This window comes from Achroia grisella, unplaced genomic scaffold (assembly GCF_030625045.1).
Source record: "Achroia grisella isolate CSIRO2021 unplaced genomic scaffold, CSIRO_AGI_Agris_v1 utg856, whole genome shotgun sequence".
Classification (NCBI taxonomy): Eukaryota; Metazoa; Arthropoda; class Insecta; order Lepidoptera; family Pyralidae; genus Achroia; species Achroia grisella.
Window position 1 is genome coordinate 3,416,707 of NW_026713045.1, and position 24,465 is coordinate 3,441,171.

General features: G+C 32.0%; 2 protein-coding genes across 3 annotated transcripts; one reads left to right on the forward strand and one right to left on the reverse strand.

Annotated features, from left to right (window-relative positions):
* Nucleotides 1–848: 848 nt before the first annotated feature.
* Nucleotides 849–5,591, reverse strand: LOC131852649 (eukaryotic translation initiation factor 3 subunit H). The gene is made up of 5 exons (XM_059203349.1): nucleotides 5,429–5,591; nucleotides 2,994–3,211; nucleotides 2,676–2,835; nucleotides 1,706–1,910; nucleotides 849–1,235 (listed from the first exon to the last, which is right to left on the reverse strand). The coding sequence occupies exons 1-5, from the start codon at nucleotides 5,504–5,506 to the stop codon at nucleotides 883–885; spliced, it is 1,014 nt and encodes a 337-aa protein (XP_059059332.1). The 5' UTR covers nucleotides 5,507–5,591; the 3' UTR covers nucleotides 849–882.
* Nucleotides 5,592–6,556: 965 nt separating this feature from the next.
* On the forward strand, nucleotides 6,557–21,914 carry LOC131852607 (alsin). Of its 2 annotated transcripts, none has more exons than XM_059203294.1 (9): nucleotides 6,557–9,740; nucleotides 10,119–10,450; nucleotides 13,869–14,083; nucleotides 14,878–15,214; nucleotides 16,593–16,864; nucleotides 17,269–17,445; nucleotides 18,373–18,563; nucleotides 19,052–19,215; nucleotides 20,265–21,914. In XM_059203294.1, exons 1-9 carry the CDS (start codon nucleotides 6,659–6,661, stop codon nucleotides 20,307–20,309), a joined length of 4,815 nt encoding a protein of 1,604 aa, XP_059059277.1. In that variant the 5' UTR covers nucleotides 6,557–6,658; the 3' UTR covers nucleotides 20,310–21,914. The 2 variants fall into 2 exon arrangements, with proteins under 2 accessions (XP_059059277.1, XP_059059278.1); XM_059203295.1 differs by having other exon boundaries at nucleotides 16,596–16,864.
* The last annotated feature ends 2,551 nt before the right edge of the window (nucleotides 21,915–24,465 follow it).

Consider the following 24,465-nt stretch of genomic DNA (forward strand, 5'->3'; position numbering starts at 1 on the left):
GGTACATAATATAGTAGGTACCTACAGTTTGCAGAAACATATTTGGGAGACAGACCATAGGTTTTATGTTATTATGGTACTTTATTTGTAACACACACACTAACTGAACACAGAAGCACACATTATTAAACGATATATTTACCAGTAGTAGTACCTACCTACCCTCGACTTCTTCCGCGATATTTATTAATAATAGTAGATGGCGTAATAAAATTTACAAGTACAATGTTTCCGTTGTTTTTTAATATATTTTAACCTACCCTTTTTTAGTATATGTTGACCCACACAATATATTCTCTGAAAATTTCATACAAATACCTTCAGCCGTTTTGATGTGAAAGCTTCACATGCAAAACCGTGAGGGGAAGGAGATTGTTTGTGATATGGACTAATAACCCCAATGCTAGCGATGTACTATATCAGGTTGACCTTCACGGTTCATCCTGGAGACCATCACGGTAAAGAGGGCTAGATAGGCCAAGATGGGCTAACTGATCTATCTTCATGTTCATCTTATCATCGTCCACAGGTGCCCCGCCAGTGTAAACCTTTAGAGCAGGAGGTGCATCATTCTATTATCATCCATAAAAAAATCACGTAGTCTTCGCATAATCACAATTTTTCAATTTTATTATATGTATGATAATATTATTTATTAGATCCCAAGTTTCTTTAAGAGACCACCCATGAATGTGTAGAATTGAAAACGACTATTAAAAGATAATCTTTATTTAAGGAGAATAATAAATAAATTGATGATAATACTGTGTTAAATTTTTTATTATAGCCCCGACCTACTATACTTCATACGACTCAAGTATACAGGAAAATAAAATAACAACACAAAGTTACATCTCACATTTAATACAGTATCCAAATTCCCTAAGTGCTCTGTTTAGATTCTTTCGCGTTTTGGAGTGCTTGCGTTAAGTACAGCTTAGCCAAACTCTGAGAACAGAACTGGCTTATATGTTGGCTGTAAGTGTTGATTTGTCCTGCAACAATCATAGGGTTTAGCCTAGGTGGCACAGGGTGGGGCTTGAAGAGTTTGTTGACATCTTCCTCAGGTAGGGGTGCTTCGTCCTTGGCGGCTCTTGCTGCGTTCTCCTGAGCGCGTTTGACCAGCCAACGATGTTTGTCCTGCTGTTGACGCACAACCAATTGTTGGTAGCGGTTGAACTTGATGGCCTCCTGATTCAGCTCATCGACGCGTTCCATCAGGCTGCGAAGTTGGCCTGGAGAAAAAACAAAACAAGACTTGTTCAAAACTGTCTACATTTGATATTATATTATGTTACCACAGCTTCACTTGTTTTGATTATCAACCAGTGGGGAGACATGGTATGGTCCATGAGAATCAACTTTTTTGTGTAATGATTTTACATAAAAAATGATTATAGTTTATTCAGTTATTTATATACATAGACATTCCATAAGTAGGGACTTGAGATAGAGAAAGACCAACTCTACTTCATATCCTTGAATAGAATAGATTATTTATTCAAATAAACAAATTTAAGCACTATTGTGTAGTAATACATGTTTTTTTTAATCTACCACTCTTTTAGAAAGCTCTCTTGTCATCACATAAGAATCTTGCCTGTTGTTCTTTTAAATATTTGTTGTAACTTTTTAACCAGGTCACTCGAATGAAGATCTACCACAAAACTAGTTAAGCATAAATACTAGTAGCATCGAAACAAACCTTCTAGGACAGATGCAGTGCCAAGGTCCAAGAACTTAGAGCCCTCCTCCTCAGGAATCATCTCTGAGAGTTCTGACATCATGATGTTGGTCAATGGCGAGTTGCGGATCACGATTGGCACCTCGATGAACAGGCTCTCGTAACCAATCTTGAGACCCCGCAGTGCCTCTGGTGTGTAATCGCCTTCTTTATACATTGCAATGGCCTGTAATGATATGAAAAATAAATATTTTTCAATAATGCCAGAGATACAATGTAAAAAGCCGTCTGTGTGAGTACTTGTTTCACCTATTTCAGCCGCCAATGTATAATATTATTTTTAAGTTGTGTTCGGTGTGTGTGTGATCAGTGAAATTACAGTATAAGATGCATGAATTTTAGTTCTATGGAATGGCAATGCATGATTGGTATTATGTTATTACCTATAAAACGTTTTAAAACGTTTAGGCGAGTTTATTCATGTATGGCGACGGTAACTTACACATCAGTTTTTTTTTTTAAATGACACATTAAGGCACCTTTTCGGTTGTGTACAGAATCTCTATAGATTCTTTATAGAATAAGTCAGGAAGGCGCAATAATAAAGGCACAAATTATTTATTTCTAGCTACTTCCCGTTTTTTGTAAAATTAGGGACCTGATTAATACTTTTTTTAGTTACTGTTAAGAGGTCGGTTAGATCTATATACAGATTACATTTTAGATGTTTATTAATATCTTAAATCTCGTTTTCCAGTGGATTCATGATACTCAAGCAAGGTCATGGGCTAATTTTAAAATAGATAGGGGGAGGGGGGTTGTTAGTAATGGGAAATAATGGTCCCCTGATCTGACTTCATATCCACTCTATCCTCTACTGGTGCATATAGTGTATACAGTTAGTGCAGATGTACCATTATTTAGCATTAGCATTAGCATCCATAGAAAATAATAGTTTTTAATAATATTGGTAACAAACAACAGAACTAACCTGAGGAGTGAGGCGATAAGCCTTCAATGTAAGGAAACCTCTAGCAGACTTCTTGGTGTCATAAATGACCACAACACTCTCCTCTATAGAAGTCTGGTAATGATACTGAGACTCCAACAGGGACTGGCTCAGGAAGTTGCCTACATCTGCACTCTGGTACCTGAAAAATATTATAATAAACATATAATATTGTCTATGCCAAAATATTCAATTCACACAGTGCCATCCAATCCTAATTTACAGTCTGTAATGTGTTGTCTCCAGATTTTTATAGTGATAAAACAAACAGGTATAACCTAGGATAAAAAGAAGACTCACCAGCCGACATGGAAATGATCTACATTAACCCGGCGCAGTCTCCGCATCATATCCAGTTGATACTCCTCTTCATCCATTGTGTCATCATGCTTAGGGAATGGAAAGCAGTTGGTGATCTCAAGACGGTTATCTACAACCAACCCTAGTAAGGCACCTTGGGCCACCTCCATATTACTGCATGATTCTTCATGACAATGCTTCACAATTTTCATCACCGCCTAGAACAGATAATGTACAAAGAAATTAGAAAGATATCTATAATTATAGTATAATAAAATAGGCATTAATTCATATACAGATTTCTTCTCATTATGTTATTAAGCATAAACAGTTATTTATATATTGATTAATGATGAAAATAACAACAATCTTGATTCATCGATTACATTTCTATGAATATCAATTATTCTTACTGAAAATAATATTTAATTTAATGAGAAATTAAAAATAATTTTCAATGTTTTAGTAAATATACTATCATATAATTAAACAAATATCATAATACATACATGTTACATATATATATTTATTTTTAATTAATCTTTAGTATTAATTTATTTAGTTATTTTTGTCTATTCTTACAATTATTTTTTACACTTTTGTGACCCAACCACCCCTTCCTATGTCACACACTGTTTTAGGTTGACTAAAAGAGATCTCTTTTAAGTTCTCCTTTGCTAACAATATTTCTAATATATTGATAGCAAAAGAGGATTTAACAGTGCAATTATGTATGTGCAATCTTACTAATATTATAAATGCAAGAGTTTATGAATATGAATGGATGTTTGTTACTCTTTCAAGCAAAAACTACTGAAAGGATTTTGATTAAATTTTACTATCATATTTCATAATTTCTTTTGAAATTCATTCCAACTGAATAATGATGTACCCTAATAAAACTATGTGATATGTACTTCTATGAATTCACCTAAAAGAATATACCTTTAAACTAGATACTTGAATATACCATCACAACAAAAAAGATATACATAGTTAACTACTATATATATCTTTTTTGTTGTTGTTGAGGCATTGTCAACTGTCAAAGTTGTGGTGAACACAACATGCCCACATTCCAGTTAGTATATTTACTATATGGCAGGTGGAGAGCCAACAACTTTCCCTCAGATTATTTTTTTTATTTGATATCAGTGTTTCAAAAGATATACATAGTTAACTACTATATATATCTTTTTTGTTGTTGTTGAGGCATTGTCAACTGTCAAATTGAACACAACATGCCCACATTGTTAGTATATTTACTATAAGGTCACTTTCCCTCAGATTATTTTTTTTATTTGATATCAGTGTTTCCTTCACTGGAGAATCAGTCAGAAATATAATTTCATGCAGTTTTTTTTGTCTGGCAAATTTGAAATCATAAACACTTGAGCATATTTCTTGGTAATAAGTCACTAAGCAACAAATGTAGTTATTTAATAGACATTCAGTAATTTAATTCCATTGTTTTATGACTCATTTTAAGTACTAAATAACCAATAAATTATGTATAGAGTAAGTATGAATGTTTAATTTAACATTTGGTATTTATATGTTTTCAGTTTCTGTCAATAGAAAGTTATAGAGGCACAATATACCAACTGAAATTAAATCTTTCTATATTTTTTAGATTAATGAATTGAATGATTAAGAAAGGAAAAACAAAGTACTTAAACAAAAAATAAAGTAAATATTACCTTATGTCATAATAAATAAGAATGACATCTAGTAATAATAAATAATATAAAAAACTGTTGTCTTAATGCATTCTTATCTCAGTTTGTGAAAGTAAACCATATAACAGTCCATAAAAAACACTGACATCATTTGTATATAAATTAAGTCTGGTGAGGTCAAAAACAAGATTATATGACTTTACGTATGACTCATTATCATCTTTTTTATATAGTTATATGATCACTGTACAGATCAAAGGTCAATGAATTAAAGAAATGCATATCCCAAAATAAATATGACTCGTATTTGGACATATTGTTATTGTTACACAAACTAATTTAAATGTATTTTATTGAGTATTTCTAATATTTTCCATTTCTATTAGTTTTATTTTAAAACAGTATTCTAAAAACAATATTTTGTTCAAGATTACTAAATTTCCCTACTAATATAAGATATATTATTATAAAATTAGTTAATCTAGTGTTGTAAATTCAGTGGGTAGCTTTATCAATTTGAACCTAACCTCATTTTGTAAAATGCATTAAAATAGTAATGCTATTAACAGAAGTTCAACATTAATATCAAATAACTAAATTGGGGTATGTTCAATAATTATTAATATAAAATAAGCAGTGAAGACTTTAAAAAACTGTGAAAAACATGACGTGTCTGCTGGTTTCACAAAAAAGTTGAAACAAACTATAATTATCGTCAAATAGAAAGTTCAAACAAAATATTAAATAAATACGTACCAATCCATCGCATTGAACATAAGTGATAGCGGGTTCATTTTCAGGAACGCGTCTAGCCGAGCCTCCTCGACTAGCCATTTTTGCTTCACAAAGAATTCTTTAAAAAGGAATATAATATCACACTACTCACAGAGTACCCAGAGATTTTGACTAAAAGAACTGTAAAATATGTCGTGACTAGAAATGAAATAGATCGAATGAAATGAACGAAGTTACAAGTTGAAGCTGTCAAACTGAGTGACAAACATTGTCACAGTTGTCAGTCATATAATGTTGCCAGGCTATAACATTTTTTGAACAAAGTGGAATAAAAACACAGTCGTTTTATATCTTTCAGATAAAATTATAACTAGCAGTTTTCCACTCTTCTCATTACAAAGAGGGCAATAATAGGTAATAATGTGAACAAATGACGTCTTGCTCATATCCAAATTTTGTGCAAATTTCGTTTAAGAATTAATGAAATCCCCCATAAAAAATCTTTATCTGCCATCAATTCTATAATATAGTAACCCCAAAATTTTCGTAATCCGCTACAAAGTAACAATATTATACCGTACCCACCCATGATTACATTCATACCCCTTTAAATCACTTCTTAGATGGTAAAGGTAGGTTCGTTTCTATCTATACAAGTAAGTGGGAACCTGGGGCTATAATTTTGTAATACAGTTACTAACATCTTTTATTTGGATCAGATTAAAATCTATATTGTTACAATTTAGTAACGTCAAAATGCATTCTAATTTATTACATAGAATTTATAATTGTTTTTAATGGCGTTAATGAATGAATAAGGGATTAAAATATTTTTAATTTATTTATTCATTGTTATAGTGTACAGACGACAATAAATTAGATAAACGTAATTAATTTCTGAATCTAAAACTTGGATTTTCTAGTAAAGCAGCTGGCAACACTGTATGCTGCCGTCAATCATGTGTCAAACATAACAAACACCAATCTAATTCAATCTTTACATTCACATACTACTTCCCCTGTAGTGTTTAGTGTTTTTTATTCCTATTCTGCTTTCAGTAAATAAATAATACTACGCATAATATTTATTTATGATTTAAATAAATTATTTTATGATTTGTTTATAATATCACCGTGAGACATGTTTGAATCACCATAATCTCTTATTAAAGTGCAACATGTTAAATCAGTGTTTGATCAAAGAATCCAATTAATGAGTGTTCAATGATTTTCTATTAAAAATAATAAATAATGAATCGACATAAATTCTGGAGAGGATTAACACCATTAGAAGTATGTTCCTCGCAAGCAGTACCCGAAAGAATTGTCAAGTTGTCTTCCATAGGCTCTGATTTTATTGTCCTAGGCAGTGACCATTGTTTGTATCACTGTGACATTGAAGAAAACCGTCTAGAGTTTAAGAAGGTTCCTGGTATCTCAGCCATAGACATATCATACCACAATGATGTTGTTTATATTATTGATGTACATGGCCGCCTATATAAAACAAATTCCAGCTTTAAAAGTAAAGAAGAAATTGTGGTTAAAGAAGAGGCAAAATGCTGTCCCCATGGCTTTAAAAGTTCTAGTTTTAAAGTAAAATTCAGAAATGTGGTAACAAGTGATTTTGGTCAACTTTTTATTAGTAGTGATGGTCAACTGTGGGGCTCAGGTACAATGCTCCATATAGCTTTAGACACAACTAGTATTAAGAAAGTGTCATTTTTTGAAGGTAGGACTGTTTATAGTGCATCAGTAGGACAGAATTTTGCTGCTGTTATAGCTAGAAAAAATGTTAAACGATCAGGCACTTATGATACTGAAAGTGATAATGATGATGAAGAAGTATTTGCATCTAATTGCTCACAATGCCAGACAATAATAGGCCTAGCTTCTCCTGCATCTGTACCGTCCCTATCTGAAACCTGTCCACTTGGAGTCCAAATTAGCAAATCTAGTGAGGATTCTAGTAGCACAACTGCACCACAAACAGACGTCCATGTGGATGCCCATAGTTTTACAGAAGATTCTAGTCCCTCATCTGAGGAATCCAAAATTGCAAGAAATAATGCAACACAAAGAAATTCAAATGTAGAAACCAATCCGAGTGAACAAGAAGTCAAAGTTTTGGAAGATGATGATGAAAGAACAGAAATTATTACTGATACACCTCATGGAAGTACAGATAAAATTAATAATATATTTATAAATACGGATGCTGCAAGACAATTCCTAAGTAAACAATTATCTTGGGTGTCAGCTGGTGAAGATTATTTGGTGGAATGTACAGAGAAACCCACAAGAATAATTAAAGAGAATGTATCTAATCTTACAAATTTTGTTTATGAAGGTGTAAAAACTGTAGGTGACAAAGTTGCTACTTTATCCAGACATGTTAGTGGTAGTAGTGAAAATAATGAAGTTGTAGAACTTCAATTAAAAAATTATAATGATGAAATTAATTCTCTGATGTATAACTGTACATCTCATTGTAATTTTGATGATCTTCAATTGTCTACAAGTACTATTAGCAGTGAAAAGGAATTTGAGACAGGTAGAAAAAATGAAAATATTAAGAACATGTCAAAACTTGGTAAGAATATTTTGGCAACTGAATTATGGACTTGGGGAGACATATCATATGGCCAATTAGGTATTGGTGATACAGTTAAAAGACTCAAACCGATGGTAGTTATGAGTTTATCAGGCTATGGACTACAAAAAGTATCCTGTGGTAAATGGCATTGCTCAGCACTTACATTAGATGGACGACTTTTTTCATGGGGTTACAATCATTACCATCAAGTTAGTTTTGACTCGAGATATGACAAAAGTGGTCCTAAACAATTCACAGAAAAGTCAGACAGTGATCGAGTCAGAGATATGATAGCCACTGACCACCACACCTTAACATATACACATAATGAAAATATTTTTTATATGGGAAAACATACAAATGGATTTACTGAGAGCTTAATTAAGTTGAATGATGAAACAGCAGATAAGGAAGTTACTGAAAATAATAAAACTGTGCCTGTGAAAATTACTGAATCCCAAATTGTTGGAAATAAACCCCAAAATATGTGCTATCATTGGAGAATATTGTCATCTGGTAATATTAGTTATTGTTCTCTGGAAGACTCTAAGTGTCTAGAATTCCAAGATCTTTCCATTGCTCAAAGATATTTGGAGGAAATGCTTTTGATATATCATTCTCTAATCAAACCTTTTCTTAAGAAAAGTAAGGCTGTAAATGTACATTCCATTATATATGAAAATGTTTGTGATATATTTGGTGACATTTTGAATATAACTGCTCTGAATGTACTCTCCATGTGGCAATATGCAGAGAAGCATATAAATGAATGTGATATTTCTTTAATAAAAAATTTAGAAGAATATATTTATTTATACAGAAAGTATTATGTAGCTGTAAGCAATTTAATTGTTATTGGTGGTTTCTCACAAATAAATAGTATTGTTGATGTATCATCAAGTATTTATAACTTGTTTATTGATCAACTTCCATCCTACAAACAGAAAAACAACAAGAAAACTCTAGAAGCTATTGTGGCATTAGCATTTGTACAACCATTAACAAGATTAAGTTCCTACAAATGCATAGCACAATCTATACTGAGATACAAAAAAAAGAGAAAAAAAGGAGACTTTAAATCAAACATTGAGGAAAGACTAAGCAATGTTGTATCATCATTAGACTCATTAATAGAAGAACAAGAGAAAAAACGAAAAGAAGCAGATGTAACAAAACTATTTTGGGAGACAACTGGCAAATCTCTGGACCAGTATAGGATTCCAGAACGACGCCTAGTTAGAGAGTCTAAATCACGTTCACTCAATTTAGTAAATCCAGGACGTTTTTCATCCCACTGGTTCATTTTATTCAACGATTTATTTGTTCATGTTAGTGGCAGCACTCCCAATTTACATCCATTAGAGACAGTGTGGATAGAATCGATACCAAATAATGATTCATTATTGAACATGATTCAAGTTACAACACCGGAAGAAGTTATATCACTTTCAACAAATACAGAACAAGACAAAACAGAATGGCTTCATGCATTAAATACGAGTATTCGTACAAAACTAAACAGGGACCCAAATTTTAAAACGCCCTCAATCAGATCGGCAGATTACACATTTTCTAGTAAAATTGCTTTTTATAAAGATGCAAAATATTCAGGAAGATGGTTAGATGGGAAGACACATGGCAGTGGGAGACTTGAGTGGCCGGATGGAAAACTCTATGTGGGGCAGTTCCAACTAAATGCTTTATGTGGTCATGGAAAAATGGAAATACCTACAGTAGGTAAATATGTACCTACTTATTAAATTATTACTTAGACAAATTAATAACACTGTTCTTTTAGCTGAGATGAGATTAATACCCTATCTTTCAAAATAAAAATAATCTTAACCATTAGTACATACTTGTATTCCCTCTTATTTCAAGACCATTATTATAATTATACATTTTCGTATGTTTATCTTGTGCATTACAATAGTTATTAAATTAGTAGGTAGATTCTTTGCTAACTCATTAATATACGTATGAGTTTTCTCAGTCTACTAACAACGCAGTATGATTACAATACTAATAACACAATTATGAGTTATCGTAATTTAAAATCTTACACCTAAATACACATTTAATTTACACATCTAATTAAATGGAATACTTTCTTAGGCATATACGAAGGCCAATGGAAGGACAACCTCCAAAACGGGTACGGCGTAATGAAATACGTTACGGGTGATATATACGAAGGGTACTTCAAAGATGGCCAGCCACACGGTCACGGGATTAAAAAGCAAGGAGACTTTACGTCATCTTCTGCTACTATCTACACTGGGGAGTGGGTAAATGGGGCAAAACAAGGGTACGGAGTAATGGATGATATCGGCAAAGGAGAAAAATACTTGGGCAGTTGGAGTGATAATAAGAAACACGGCTGTGGCCTCATTGTGACCTTAGATGGAATTTACTATGAAGGCCTTTTTGTGCAGGATGTTCTAACGGTGAGTTACAAGATGAGTATTTACTATTAGCATTTATTTGTAATGTTTACATACATTTATTACACTTGTGAATATGTGCAAATTTAATATATAACATTGTAATGGAATGTAGTCTTATATTATATATATTATTTATTGCACTTTAAAATACAGTAGTAAACTTAAATATATACAGAGTGAGCAAAGGTGGACTTATCTCTAAAAGATATCTGTACCAATCAACCTAACAGTGAGGCATAACTATTAGTGAACTGGTAACACATTGCAATTAACAATATAATGTTGAAATGTCCAAATTTTGAGAAAAAAAGACATTAAAATTCAACAAATTAAATAATTATGTAGTTATATGTAGGTATGTGTATATGATATGTAAATTGTAATAACTAATTGTTATACCTCGACCAGACACAGTCTAATCACTCCTCTCCATCCTAAGGTTGTCTGGAGGAAATCGCTATTTAGCTATAAGGCCGCCCATTGTTACCTCTATATTATAATTATGTTGTTTTTTCTTTTTATATTTGATGTACATATTAATTTATGTAATTATTATTTTTGTGAGAGGAACAATAAAGTGTTTTTCATTTCATTTCATAATATTCTAATTATATTATCATTATTATAATAAAATATACAATAATAAATAAAATATACAATAATAAATAAAATAAACATAAGTAAAGGATATGTATATACATACATATTATGATAGTTATTACCGGTAACCTGTACCTATTAATTAACTATACTTAATAAAAAGTAGCCTATATCCTAATACATAGAGACGAGAACGCATAGCTCAAATTGCATGTCGAATGGTTGGAAAGGGCCATGAGGTGCGAAGAAACAAGTGAAGTGAGCATTCATGTAACATATATATACTATATAACATACATTGCAATGCACGAACCTATTTCTTATATGACGTTACTTCGGTTAATACGCGCCTTAATATTTATTTGCACATGTATTAAATGTTGTTGTCATATCTCTTTATCTTCTTATCTTTAGCCTTCTGAATATTAGCAACATAAAAATTTAATTAGAGACATTTTGTAGTCTTGAAGTCTTTACACTTTTTGCGTACATTTCATCGTACTAATTAAGATTTTTTTAAATAAACTTAATACTCAATTTAACGGCTCTATTGCCATCTCAGGATTAATTATTTCTGTTAACAATGAACAATTATGCACTAGTATTTATAATATAATAAAGCCAATTGCCTGATCTTCAAACACGTGCTGTGAATGGGTCATAATATAACAGTGGAAGGATGCATCGAGCAGCCGAGGGTTATCAAAGTGACCTGTCATGATCTGGAAGAGCACTGTTTAAGGGAGAAATGACAAGTACATACATACAGTTATGGAAGTGAATAATACAACATATTTATTCACGTACGGGCGGACTCCTTCGTCTTATAAGGTTTTAGCGAGAAGATAAACAGATTTCATTTATTAATTTATCCCCAGAAAGAACTATGCAATAGATACATATAATTTTTTTATCCGAACTTTGATTAGATTATATTAATCTAATCTGCTTTATAGTGGGTTAATTCCATTAAGTTTTAAAACCCTTAATTGTATAATAATACTGAGTATTACATAATTTACTATTGTCTGGTCATTCCATTACGACTTAATCTACTTGATTAAGTCGTAATGGAACGCGAAACTAGGCAAGAAACTGCCTTAGGCATCGCTCAGAAGATCTAAGTGTGAGCCAGTAAAAACACAAAATACAAGTAGATTAAAATTCTGGAATGCGTCAAGGACGATACTGAGGTATTGCTGAAAGATATAAATATAAATAAAATTTATTAAGGCATTTGAAAGTTTTTATCGGAACCTGAATCAAAATAAACTCTACTACTTTATTAATTTAGGGAGAGAACTTTAAATCAGTATAATTTTTCTTTACAGTAGTTTAGATGTACTAAATAATATAAATATAAAATATATAAGTATTTAATTTTATGTATTTACCGAATGACAAATTTTCATGACATAATGTGTGATTTGTATGAGTGTTCGATAACGCTTTTTGTTGACTAATCAGCATTAAGGAATATAATTTTTGTGTATTACGTCTCGGAACATATCAAATTATTATGATATCCAGTAATGCGTGATTCAAATCAATGCAAAAATCATATTTATATTTATTCACAATCGCTCCATACTTCTGATATGGTTCGTTGACTCTTGGAATAAGTGTCGAATATCCTAGAATGTTTATATGACACTAGTTGATGCTATTGACATAGAGTTAGTACTTGGAATTAATATTAACAATAATAATAACCCTGGACAATTCACACAGCGTCACCTAGTCCCAAGTTGAACAGGACTTATGTTATGGGTACTAGACAACTGATACAATTACTTAAATATTTTTTTTACAAAATACATATATAATAGACATAGAAACATTCTGATCGATACAACCTATCATATTCTTGATTACAAATGTAAAACATTGTTCGAAAAATCGAATCCATGTCCATCAGAAGTAAGGCGATGTGCTAAACCACAGAGGTCAACTTGGAGTTAATTTTCTTCAAATATTCTTTATGCGTCACTGTCCAGTTTATTTTTGTTTTTCAATTAATTTAAATTGATTTCGTTTTGTAGGCACTAAATGGTAACATACGGTTACGGGGCTATCAGATAGACCGTATGCTTGTTTTTTATACTACGACGTTGGCAACGTCATAGTAGAAAATACCTACATTTAGTTTCGCATCCAACTTCATGTTCTTTATTTACATCAAAGATAGATAAGACGTCAAATTTTCGTCAACGTCTAATCTACTTCACTTACTAGTTAATCAGTTGACTATAAGAAGAAGACAGACAGACAAACATTTGTATAGTAGACACATTTGGATTTACAATATTAGTATATGTATGTTATCATCTTATTAATACATGAAGCAAAAACTTTGTACTTACCCCTTTTTACAAAAATTGCGCGAATGCAGGTGTGTGAAATTCGCACACTTATAGTTTAAATAGACTAGCTATTCGCCCCTGCTTCGCACAGGTGTACGTATTATCCATATAAACCTTCCTCTTGAATCACTCTATCTATTAAAAATCCGTTGCGTATTTTTAAAGATTTAAGCATACATAGGAACGGACAGCGACAGCGACAGCGACAGCGGCTTTATTTTATTCTATGTAATGAAGAGTAGTTTTTTAAAATTATCCATGACAAATCATTAAATCACAATACACATAAAAATTACAATATGTGTGTATTGTAATTTTACATAACTATACATACACTTGCGTTTAATTGTTATTGCTGGTTCAGATATTTTTGTATTTTTTATTATAGTCGAAATTTGACCACTTGGCCACCACTAGTATGTTTTTGTATGCTATAAGGAAAATGAAATCCTCAGGGCCACGGCGTAATGGTCTTCGAAGACGGTACTCACTACGAAGGCGAGTTCAGATCAGCCGGCTTCTTCTACGGTAAAGGCGTGCTTACATTCTCAAGTGGGGACAAGATCGAGGGCTCGCTGTCCGGCGCCTGGACCGAGGGTGTCAAGCTGTCCAATGCTACGATGCATTTGAACGTTTCTAACCCAACACCGCCTGCTAATTCGAAACCTAAGTAAGTTTATCGGATGTTATCAAATCAACTACATATATTTTTATTCATATATTTAATGAACAAATACAATATATAAATGTACATATGGCGAACTTAAAACCTAATGGCGTTCTCTACCAGTCAACCATAAAGCAAATGGAGAATAGTAAGCGGCGCATTCTAATTACAAACACCTAGTCATATTAATACTAGCTGTTACTGCGTTTGCTTTTTTAAGATAAAACATATTTCCATACACCTAAAACAATCTATTTTCACGGCATGCATTCGTTTAGTCGTGGAAAAATAACAAACAACAGAGATATTTCGTGTTTTTGATACTAATATGGATAACCAGCTGTTTCCCGCAACTTCGTCTAATTTCTTGAGTTATAATAATAATATATAATATAATAAGATAACATATAAACTATTACATTTTTGTTAAATACACATCATACATATAATTTATCAGTAGCATCTATACTAGGTCGAGCCTGTAATAATACAATCTGTCCTAATAATACAATCTACCATCACGCAAAATTTTATAAAGATCCGGTCAGCTATTTAGTCGTGAAACGCTAAAAAGATAGACAGACACACATTCTTATTTATTATATGATATATTTAATAAAACGTCATAGGAAAGACATGGTGACTGGTATTGACTTCTGATATACTATGATAGAAAATACATGTACTCGTCTGAAACAGTTTTGTCTCTTTTCGCTTAGCATCATTGATTCTAGATTTGTAAACTCTCAAGAATTTGATATAATTATTTGTTACAAACTAATCCACCGTTTTTGTAGTTCCTTCGGAAAACTCAGTGTCGCGCCGCATCAAAAATGGAATGCTCTATTCCGCCAATGTTTCCAATGCCTCGGCGTATCAGATACGATTCTCACGCCTACTGGCAATCACTTCGCCAACGGACCATCCGGCGCCACCATAGACAACACAAAAATATGGCATAACGTCGCAGTTGCAATTTCCTGCTCACACAAAGATAAGCATGTGAAAACACCGAAGAAATCGAAAGATATAGACAGACAGAAGTTAGTAGATTCCTTGGAGGTGATACCTCGATTTGGACAGTCTACTCTCAGTTTAGACAGCTATACAGAGTTGCGGCAGTATTTACAAAATGTAAGTTGTGATTACAAAGAATCATAATTAATAATAATAATTTCAGATCAATTCACACAGCGCCATCTAGTCCCAATTTAAGCTACCTAATGCTTGTGTTATGGGGATTAGATAACTGATAAATACATAGATTTTTTTTCATAAATGCATATATAGCAAACACGACGACAGATAAAAGACGACTTCATGCAACTGAAATGAGAATGTTAAGGTGGATGTGTGGTGTGACAAGAATGGATAAGATAAAGAATGAATACATTAGGGGAAGTATGAAAGTGGCACCGGTGTCAGAGAGGTTGAAGAGTAATCGTCTATTATGGTATGGACATGTAATGCGTAGGAACGAGAATAACATTTTAAGAAAGGTGTTACATATGAATGTGGATGGTTATAAGGTCAGAGGAAGGCCGAAAAAGAGATAGATGAACTGTGTGAAAGATGATATGGTAAGAAAGGAAGTAAATAACGCTATGACTGCGAATAGGGATGAATGGAAGCGAAAAACATATTACGCCGACCCCAAATAAATGGGATAAGAAAGAAGCAGATGATATATAGCAAACACCCAGACCCATACAAACAATCATACAAATGTTTGTGCCGTGCAAGATCGGATGTAAGGCACTGTGGTAAACCGCTAGACTACTGGGATAGGCATAATTACTTACAATATTAATTAAAACTTGGAAAAAAAAACATATTTGAAGTTAGCTAATTTCCTTAACTAGTTATCTAAATATGAATAATAGTTATTTTCGGAACGATACATATTTGTCAAAAATAGGTCTGATATGACCATTTGTGGTGTACTCGTATATATTTAATTATATAATAGAGATATGTACTGTATGCATCAATCAAATTAAAGAAAAATGTTATCTCAATTGTCAACTATAATATTAAATGTCAACAAGGCGATTCTTTTAGTTAATACTTCTTTTATATTAATTATCTACACTCAATGTCTTGTTTTTCAATAATAATTTATTATAATTTTTTTTTATAATTAATACCGAGTATGTAACTATAAATTTAAAGAAAAATACTAAGAATCACACACGTACAAATAAAACTTTAAACATGTTCTCTGTTAGGTAACTTGACAACATTTTATTAAGTCGTAAATACATGCTGCACAAATATAAAAACATCTAACAATAGTGAAATAAAGCACAGTATTGAATGGGTATGTACTAATTAATTCTTTGATGTCCAGCGTACTCGATTTCTTTTACCTTGTCAGAAAATTATTAACGACAATTTTCAAGTGAGAGGTTCTGGTAATGCCTATGCTGGTAGGTAACCGCCTATTTTTCATAAGAGTGTTGGCCGTACGTAATCCATATATTAAGTCATTAGAAACTATTTTTTTTTCAAGCAGGCATGCGAGTCTCTCCATCATCCATTGGGGCGGCTGGTCCTCGGCCTCACGAATGCCTTTAATACAACATATGGAGGTGTTCGCGTCCACCCACTACTATTAAGTCATGCAGTTAAGGAGTTGAAGAGTATCACCTCGAGGCTGTACCAAGTGGTTAGGTTGTTATTCCCAGCACTGCCACCAGAGGGCACCGATGTTGTGTTGTCGTACAGAAGAAATTATTCCAATGATGAAGACGATGAGACTGTCGATAGTAATCCTATTGAAGGGTATGTATGCATTAACAAATCTGTGTATTTAAAAAAAACTCAGTTATTTAGTAGTGTGTATACAATTTCTGTTTAGTTTGCGGATATCTATGCACAAATTGCTTATTTTAGTATATGGAAAAAATCGTTGAACGTCAAGTCATATTTGTCCGCATAGAATACGTATATGTATGTATTTATGTATGCATTTGTTATACTATATTATTATACTTTTTTGTATTATCCCTTTGATGTGGTGTTAGAATTGTCTTTGCGGGTGAAAATCACCAAACAATGACAATTATAAAACAAATTATAATTATGATTTTTTAAAGGAATATCTGTAAGACAATTCTACTGGTGTTTAGTATTAGAGCTTTTTTAAAGTATTTATTATCATTATATTATTATTTCTATTAACCCAGTGAGGTGGTATCAGCGGCGTCGTTACTGCAGCCGACTCTACTACCACGGGTCCACCCGGCGTTGTTCGTGTTGTACGCTCTGCACAATAAGCGCGAGGATGACTTGTACTGGCGCAGATTGCTCAAGTGGAACCGACAGCCCGATATAACGCTTATGGCCTTTTTGGGTATTGATCAGTAAGTGTTTTTTTAATAATCTTATTTTTTTTTTTATTTAAAAGTAACTCCTTATTGCCCCTTTGAAAAAATACAAAACAAGCTTATATTAAACATCAGAATAATACATGGCCTATAAATTTCACGCCAGTGAAACCACAAACACTGCCAGTATCTGTGAAATTACAAGACATGATGGCATGACATCTTAATCCTCCTGAATCGTAATTCATGAGTGGTATCATAAGAGTCACGTGATGATGTATTTAGATATATTCATGTATATAATAATAATATCTGAGGACAATTTACATCTCAATCTATTGTAGTCCCAAGGTAAGCAGAACATGTGTTATTAGTACTAGACAACTGATATAAATACTTAGATGCATTTTTTTGTAAATATATACATAATACACAAAGAAAACACTCAGACCGATACAAAGAATCATACTCATGAATACAGAAGAATCGAATATTCGACCATCGGAAGCAAGCTCTGCTTAACTTGTAACTAGATAGCCTTGTGTGAATTGTCGGAGCATAATATATGTTTATTAATATAAGAATAATTCAGGACAATGCAAATCAATTGTTGTGGTTTATGATGCTTTGTATTATATCTATTTGACATAAAAACTGTAAATAATAAAAACTTGAATTATGAAGATTTTGTAACAATCAGCCTATTTCTAACCAACAATACATTTAAGAAATAAACTAATTTAATTGTACCCTCGTCGACTGGTTATCGAGTAAATGAGTAATGTTGTAACTGGAATATATATTTTTAAAATATAAAATCACATATGACTAAATGGTACATACTTATTAGTACGTAATGCAAATCATGTAAGTTATCTTTGCATAGTATAAAATGAAGTAGCTACCGCTATCTGTTCGCTTAGATCTTTTAAACTATTCAACACGACATTTTTTTTACTGTAGAAAGTTCTGGATAGGCTACACCGGCCATAACAACCAAATGTCACCGACTTATACGCCGCTTAAGGAGCAGTTGTTTCACGATGCTGTCGAGACGCTGCAGCAGCTGAAGACAACGTTTTCGCCAATTGAGAAGCTACTAGTCATCCGGAGTACTTTCGAGAAGATGACCACGGCCGTACAACAGGAATTAGGTAAATATATATTAAAATATAGGAAAATATTTTCAAGTCAGACCCTATGTCCTTTCTCAGAGTTTATACTCTAGACCCTGAGAAAGGACATAGGATGCTTTTTAATGTAAGAAATAAGGATTGTAAGGGGTTGAAAGTGCAGATGAAAGGTAGTATGAAAGTATCGTCATTTTTAAAGCTAGAAGCTTGAAACCAATTTTTTTGGGCTATTAATTAAATATAAGTAAACATGACATTTAAAGTTTTGCAAAAAAATATGTCTTAAGGGGTAAAATAAAAAGCTGTCCATGGTCATTATATCATAAAAAACGGTCAAACCGTTTTCGGAGTATGGTAACTATGTGACATGAGAATTTTATATACATGATTACATATTTCGAATACTGTGTGTGTGTGTGTCAATAATCATCATCATCATCATCATAAAAAAAGGTACAAAGTTTTGCTTCACAAATTAATATAGTGATATGTGTAATCTGGTGACCCAGGTGAGAACTATCTATGGAACATGGACGATCTGTTCCCCGTATTCCATTTCGTGGTGGTCCGCGCCAGGATCCTGCAGCTCGGCTCCGAGATACACTTCGTGGAGGACTTCCTGGAACCTTGCATGCAGCACGGCGAGTTGGGACTCATGTTCACTACATTGAAGGTAAAATAGTATTTTCTGTTAAAGACAATTATATGGTAATAAAAGTATAACGCTTTTCTAAAAAAACTGTATGGACCGGGTAATTATCGAAGGTTTAGTGGAGGCGGAACGTTTTCGGGGTCGATCTCCAACGCGATGGACTGACCTTATAAAAAGGACTACGTAGCAGTCCATTGTACAATGTTCTCGTAGTATGTTTCTCGTAGAGATAGAGGCAGATTGCGAGCTCTGTCGAAGAGATACCACCATAAAAGCCACGATCACTCTGTCAACGACTGAAGAAGAACTGTTCATTCACACGAAGTATTTGATAGTTTAAATTAATTACGTGACAGTCCTTGTTTATATAAAAAAAATGCATCTCAATTTTTGCTTGCGATAAACATGAAACTTTAATGATACGATATTTGAAATAGACTGTAAAAAGTCCCATCTCACAACCATGCAGCTTGCTTTGTAAACTCTATTTCAGTCGGGTCAGATTAGACAGTGAAATTACGTGATATTTTGTATTTATATAGACGGACGAAAGCGTAATTGTGCGTGAAATACCCAACTTTACAAAAAATATTTTCCATTCCTCTATTTAACAAATTCCTAACTCATATATTTATCGAGATAGAAAGTTGAAAATTGATATGTATTGAACAATTTTTCGATGTTCTATCTCGATATAGTTATAAATTTTGACTGAGACAGTTTTTGTGTAAAGTTGGATTTTCAAGTTACGCCAAGCTAGTATTTTACAGATCCAAATAAGTTAATTTTTATTCAATTGGATATCTAAATTCTTAAAGTTTTACCAACTGCCTTAACATCCGATGGCTGACAGTTCATACTCCGCAGAATACATCTGTTTGTATTCATATTTTTTAAAATCCATTTATGGGTCTTTATCAGTTATTTAGTACCCATAGTACAAGCTCTGCTTAATCCAGCACTAGATGGCGCTGTGGAATATATTAAGAATTAAAAAATAACTTCATATGCTTAATAGTGATATTAACAATCTACATTGTTTCAATAATAATAGGAATCAATTGTTTCAGGCCTGCTACATCCAAGTATTACAAGAGAAGATGACTATCAATTAAAAAAATTGAGAATATAGAGTAGAATATACAATGATCTCGCAATACGTCAATGGTGCGTCGTAAACAAAGTTATTTTTAATTAGCTCGTAGCTTTCGCAATAATTTGCAATGTTAAGGTCGTCGCTAAGTGTTTTTATTTGAAATGTGTCCTTATCTAATATGTATTGTGTAATTGTATGTATTAGTAAACTTTATAAATGTATAAGCATTTTTAATGGGTGATAATGGAATGGTACTTATTATACTTTCCAGCCTGCACTAATGATATTGGTTGGCGGGCATCTATGAAAGATGTATGAGAACGATATCGTAGTCAGGTCAGTTAACCCATTGTGATGATGGATTGACCAATAATTTCTCAGATGAAAGGAGACTTAAAAGCGAGTACCTATGACCCGCAATGTTAGAAATATACAATGTCTTGTCGACGAGTATATTGGTTTAAATACTTAATTACTGATGAATTTATCCTTACGGGGCTAATGTCATTCTCCTGCCAGCGTTATCGTTAGTGCAGGTAGGAGGCCACATCCATCCATTAAAAATAATAGTAAGGTCAGAACACTACACATCCTATGTGGTTATAGCCCACTAATGTATAAACGAAATATCTCCTTTGGAAAGTATAAACTGTATCCTGAGAAGATAAAAACTATCACTCCTAAGAATATCATTTAATTCTTGTCTCTGACGGTTAGCGTACTTTGAAAAGGGCGAACTCAATAGATCTATGCGGGTTGCAGTAATAGAGGTTAGCATATAACAATAACTCAAAACCCTCAATAAAAAAAAGGTCAGAACAAAAAGTGAAGTCTAATAAAAATCTAAACAAATTCGATTTGCACGGAAAAGAGTATGAATGAAGGGGTAAAGAAATGGAGCGATGTTTTAAATAATATGGTTTATGGGCTGAATCAAACAATTACACCTACGCATGCGTTCGATCGCGCGCTCCTGTTCCCACGTGGTAGTACGTATAGTCGAAAAGCAAACCAAGTGTAACCTGAAAATGGGATTTATTCAGCGAACACTTGTAAGTACGACACACAATTACAATGAACTTGTAATATTATAAACAATAGACAATTAATTCTACAGATAATATATACTAATTTTGTTATTAAACTTATTATTTTAGTTTGGTTTAAAATAAGTATCATGCGTTAAAAATTGTACTATTCCAGTTTGCGAATTTTAAAAGCTAATGAAACACATAAATACTAGAGATAGCAGTATGTCCAACATACTAATGAGGTTTCAAAGACATTGTATAGTTTTTTCCAGTTCTATTATTAATAAACGAGTATGAAATAATTTAGTTGTATTTATTATAATTTAAATTGTGTAAAATATTCAATTAAACGTCAATTAAGAATGTATTAAAGTAAAGAATTATGGAATTGTTAACTAAAAATACTCAAATAGTTAGAATATTATCAATTTTAGTTATAATATCTATTGTTTCATAATTTAGTTAGTCTGTAGAACTCAAAAGAAAGACTTCCTATTTATTCTTAATGATTTATTTCTAATGAAGGCTGCTTGAACACAATAATATTCTTATACGGTGCCTTCTTTTTATTTATTGTTATTATTAGCCTAATAAGTACAGTTTATTTAAAGTGCCAAAAATTAATCAATAATAAATTTAATTTATAGTAATACAAAATTATTGTACCGTACCCACAGTTGACAGTACCTACTTAATATTATGTTGTAAATGTGAAAATGTACATTATTTTAATGTAATATGGTTATATACGCAATAACCTTAGGATTAATTGTTACGATCTTTGCAATCCGAAGTTTACTTGCCTTATGCTGTTTATTGTTATTATTTAAGACGTATTACACAACGCTTTAATTATTAATAAGTGTTGTTATGTAGTGTTTTATTTACATGTCGTATATGAACTGTTAAACTGAATTAAAATTAATGGATACATAAATAAACAAGTCAGTAAATAGTCGTCAAGAATATACTAAACGTCATTCTTGTAGTTTAAAGTAGTTCATTTAGAAACATCGTACTAAGTTGATTACGACTGTTTTATAATATGTCTTATTTGTTTTATTTAATTATATTTTATTTTACGGAAGTCCATATAATTCCTTAATGGATTTACATTATCATATAATATAAATCCATTAAGTAGGTATTTTATTTATTTTTAATAGTATAGCTACAAGTATTACAATAAGTCGAATCGTACTAAAATAAGCCTTATGGCAATTCATTTAAAAGTTACCTTGAATCGTCCGGTGAAGCTGTAAACGTCAGCTGCGGGCAACACCGTTAGAGTAATCAGAAAAATGAAAGGCGAAATAAAATCAAAAAGTAAAATTGCTATGCGTCTAATGAGTACATAAAATAAAGTTTTCGAATTAGTACGTGTTTAGAGCATTACGCTATTTATATTTGGATTGTACATTATTGATGGACTCAGTAGTCTATCGGTTTAGATTATTTATACGTCGCTGGTTCGATTCTTGATGATACACAAATTTGGATTTGTATCATTGTTCATGTTCGCCTAGGTGTGTTCTATGTATATTATGTATTTAAAAAAAAATGTATTTTAATATTTATATCTATTGTTTAGTACCTACCCATAACTCTGCTTACTTTATGAGCTAGATGGCGTTTGTGGATTGTTGTAGGCTACATTTTAAGTTATCAATCTGGTCATAGAAACTTCAAACGTTTAAAAAATTTGTTTTTGGTTATTTTATAATAGTTTAATAGATAAAGTAGATTTATTAAACGCCCTATTTATTTATTTCAAAGACACAAGTTGTGAATTATCATGTAAAGTGTATTTAAAAAAAATAATAGTAACTTGAAGTTTGTTTAGTTTTGTATATAATTTTAGCAAATTAATACATATATAAAAATTACTGCAGTACAAAATATAAATGAATTGATGTAACTAAATAATGTAGCCGTCTAAATCGTTATTATTGTAAGTAATACTTTCTGAGAAATGGCAGCACTATGATATGTAATCTAATAGATACAAAGTGTTAAAATAGAGCTCAAGAGGATATGTATACAGAGAAAACCGTAATACCTAATAAACAATAATGTAAGAGTAAGAAGTGATGAAATTGAAAATATACCTACTAAAAGTAAATGCACACTAAAACTGTTAAATGAAAACATTTTTACTTTGTTACCTATAAATATCATATCATAGCTGTTATTGGAATTTATATAAATACGTAATATATTACTGTTTATGAATATCGCTCTTGTCATCTTTGTATTTGAAGTGTTAAAAATATAATATTTAGTACAATTCGCAGTATGTTTTTTTATTTTATTTTAGATGCTTTTCACTAAAAAGCAACTAGCGAAGAAATTACAGGGTAAAATATAAATAAACTATAACATCTTAGTTCCCAGAAATGGTAACCTATGACACCCGTCATAGGGTCACAGTGGGTACCACGTGACCTGACCCTTAATGCTGTAGAAATAGAATAATCTTTATTCAAAAATTGATTCTACCACTCATGCGAAACACAGCCTCATCATAGGAATGAACAAACTTGCGTTTTGGTCTTTTAATGAACGTTTCTCATAATTACATTTTTAAGAATTTTTATTTTATATAGTAACAGTACGTTTATTTAATATCTATTATTAAAATGCACAACCTTATTATTTCTGAATGCCATCATCAATCATGGTGAATTCGTAACGAATTTGCATGGATATGGATGGATGGATGTTTATTACTCTTTCATGTCAAAACTATTTAAAGGATTTTGGGGAAACTTTACAGTAATATAGCTATATACATCAGAACACATAACCTATAAATAGCATGCGTGTGAAACTGCAGGCACAGCGGTTGTTATTAAATAATACAAATAAATTGTTTATTAAGGCTATTTATTTCATTCCTATAAAATAACATACCAAATGTCTCTTTTGTACAACATCATATCAAAAATGTACACCATTATATAAATTTCGTGTTAGGTAAATGTTACCTAGCTACTCTCGTGATTTCCCATAGTTCCATGGCTATTAATCGTCATAAATATAATAACATTATAGTCCTCTCACTTTCGTAATCTCTGATAGGTACAAAATGTCCATAATACCGTCCTGTAATGCTGTACAAGATATCTACAATATATCAAGTCC

What these genes read in the sequence shown, in the direction of transcription:
- LOC131852649 (XM_059203349.1), bottom strand. Translation starts at nt 5,506, where the DNA reads ATGGCTAGTCGAGGAGGCTCGGCTAGACGCGTTCCTGAAAATGAACCC. An exon ending in ATGTTCAATGCGATGGATTG is followed by an intron (nt 3,212 to 5,428) that starts GTACGTATTTAT and finishes TATCTGTTCTAG; the next exon opens with GCGGTGATGAAAATTGTGAA. An exon ending in CTTATCGCCTCACTCCTCAG is followed by an intron (nt 1,911 to 2,675) that starts GTTAGTTCTGTT and finishes ATATCATTACAG; the next exon opens with GCCATTGCAATGTATAAAGA.
- LOC131852607 (XM_059203294.1), top strand. Translation starts at nt 6,659, where the DNA reads ATGAATCGACATAAATTCTGGAGAGGATTAACACCATTAGAAGTATGT. An exon ending in CCTGCTAATTCGAAACCTAA is followed by an intron (nt 14,084 to 14,877) that starts GTAAGTTTATCG and finishes CCGTTTTTGTAG; the next exon opens with TTCCTTCGGAAAACTCAGTG. An exon ending in GATAGTAATCCTATTGAAGG is followed by an intron (nt 16,865 to 17,268) that starts GTATGTATGCAT and finishes CTATTAACCCAG; the next exon opens with TGAGGTGGTATCAGCGGCGT.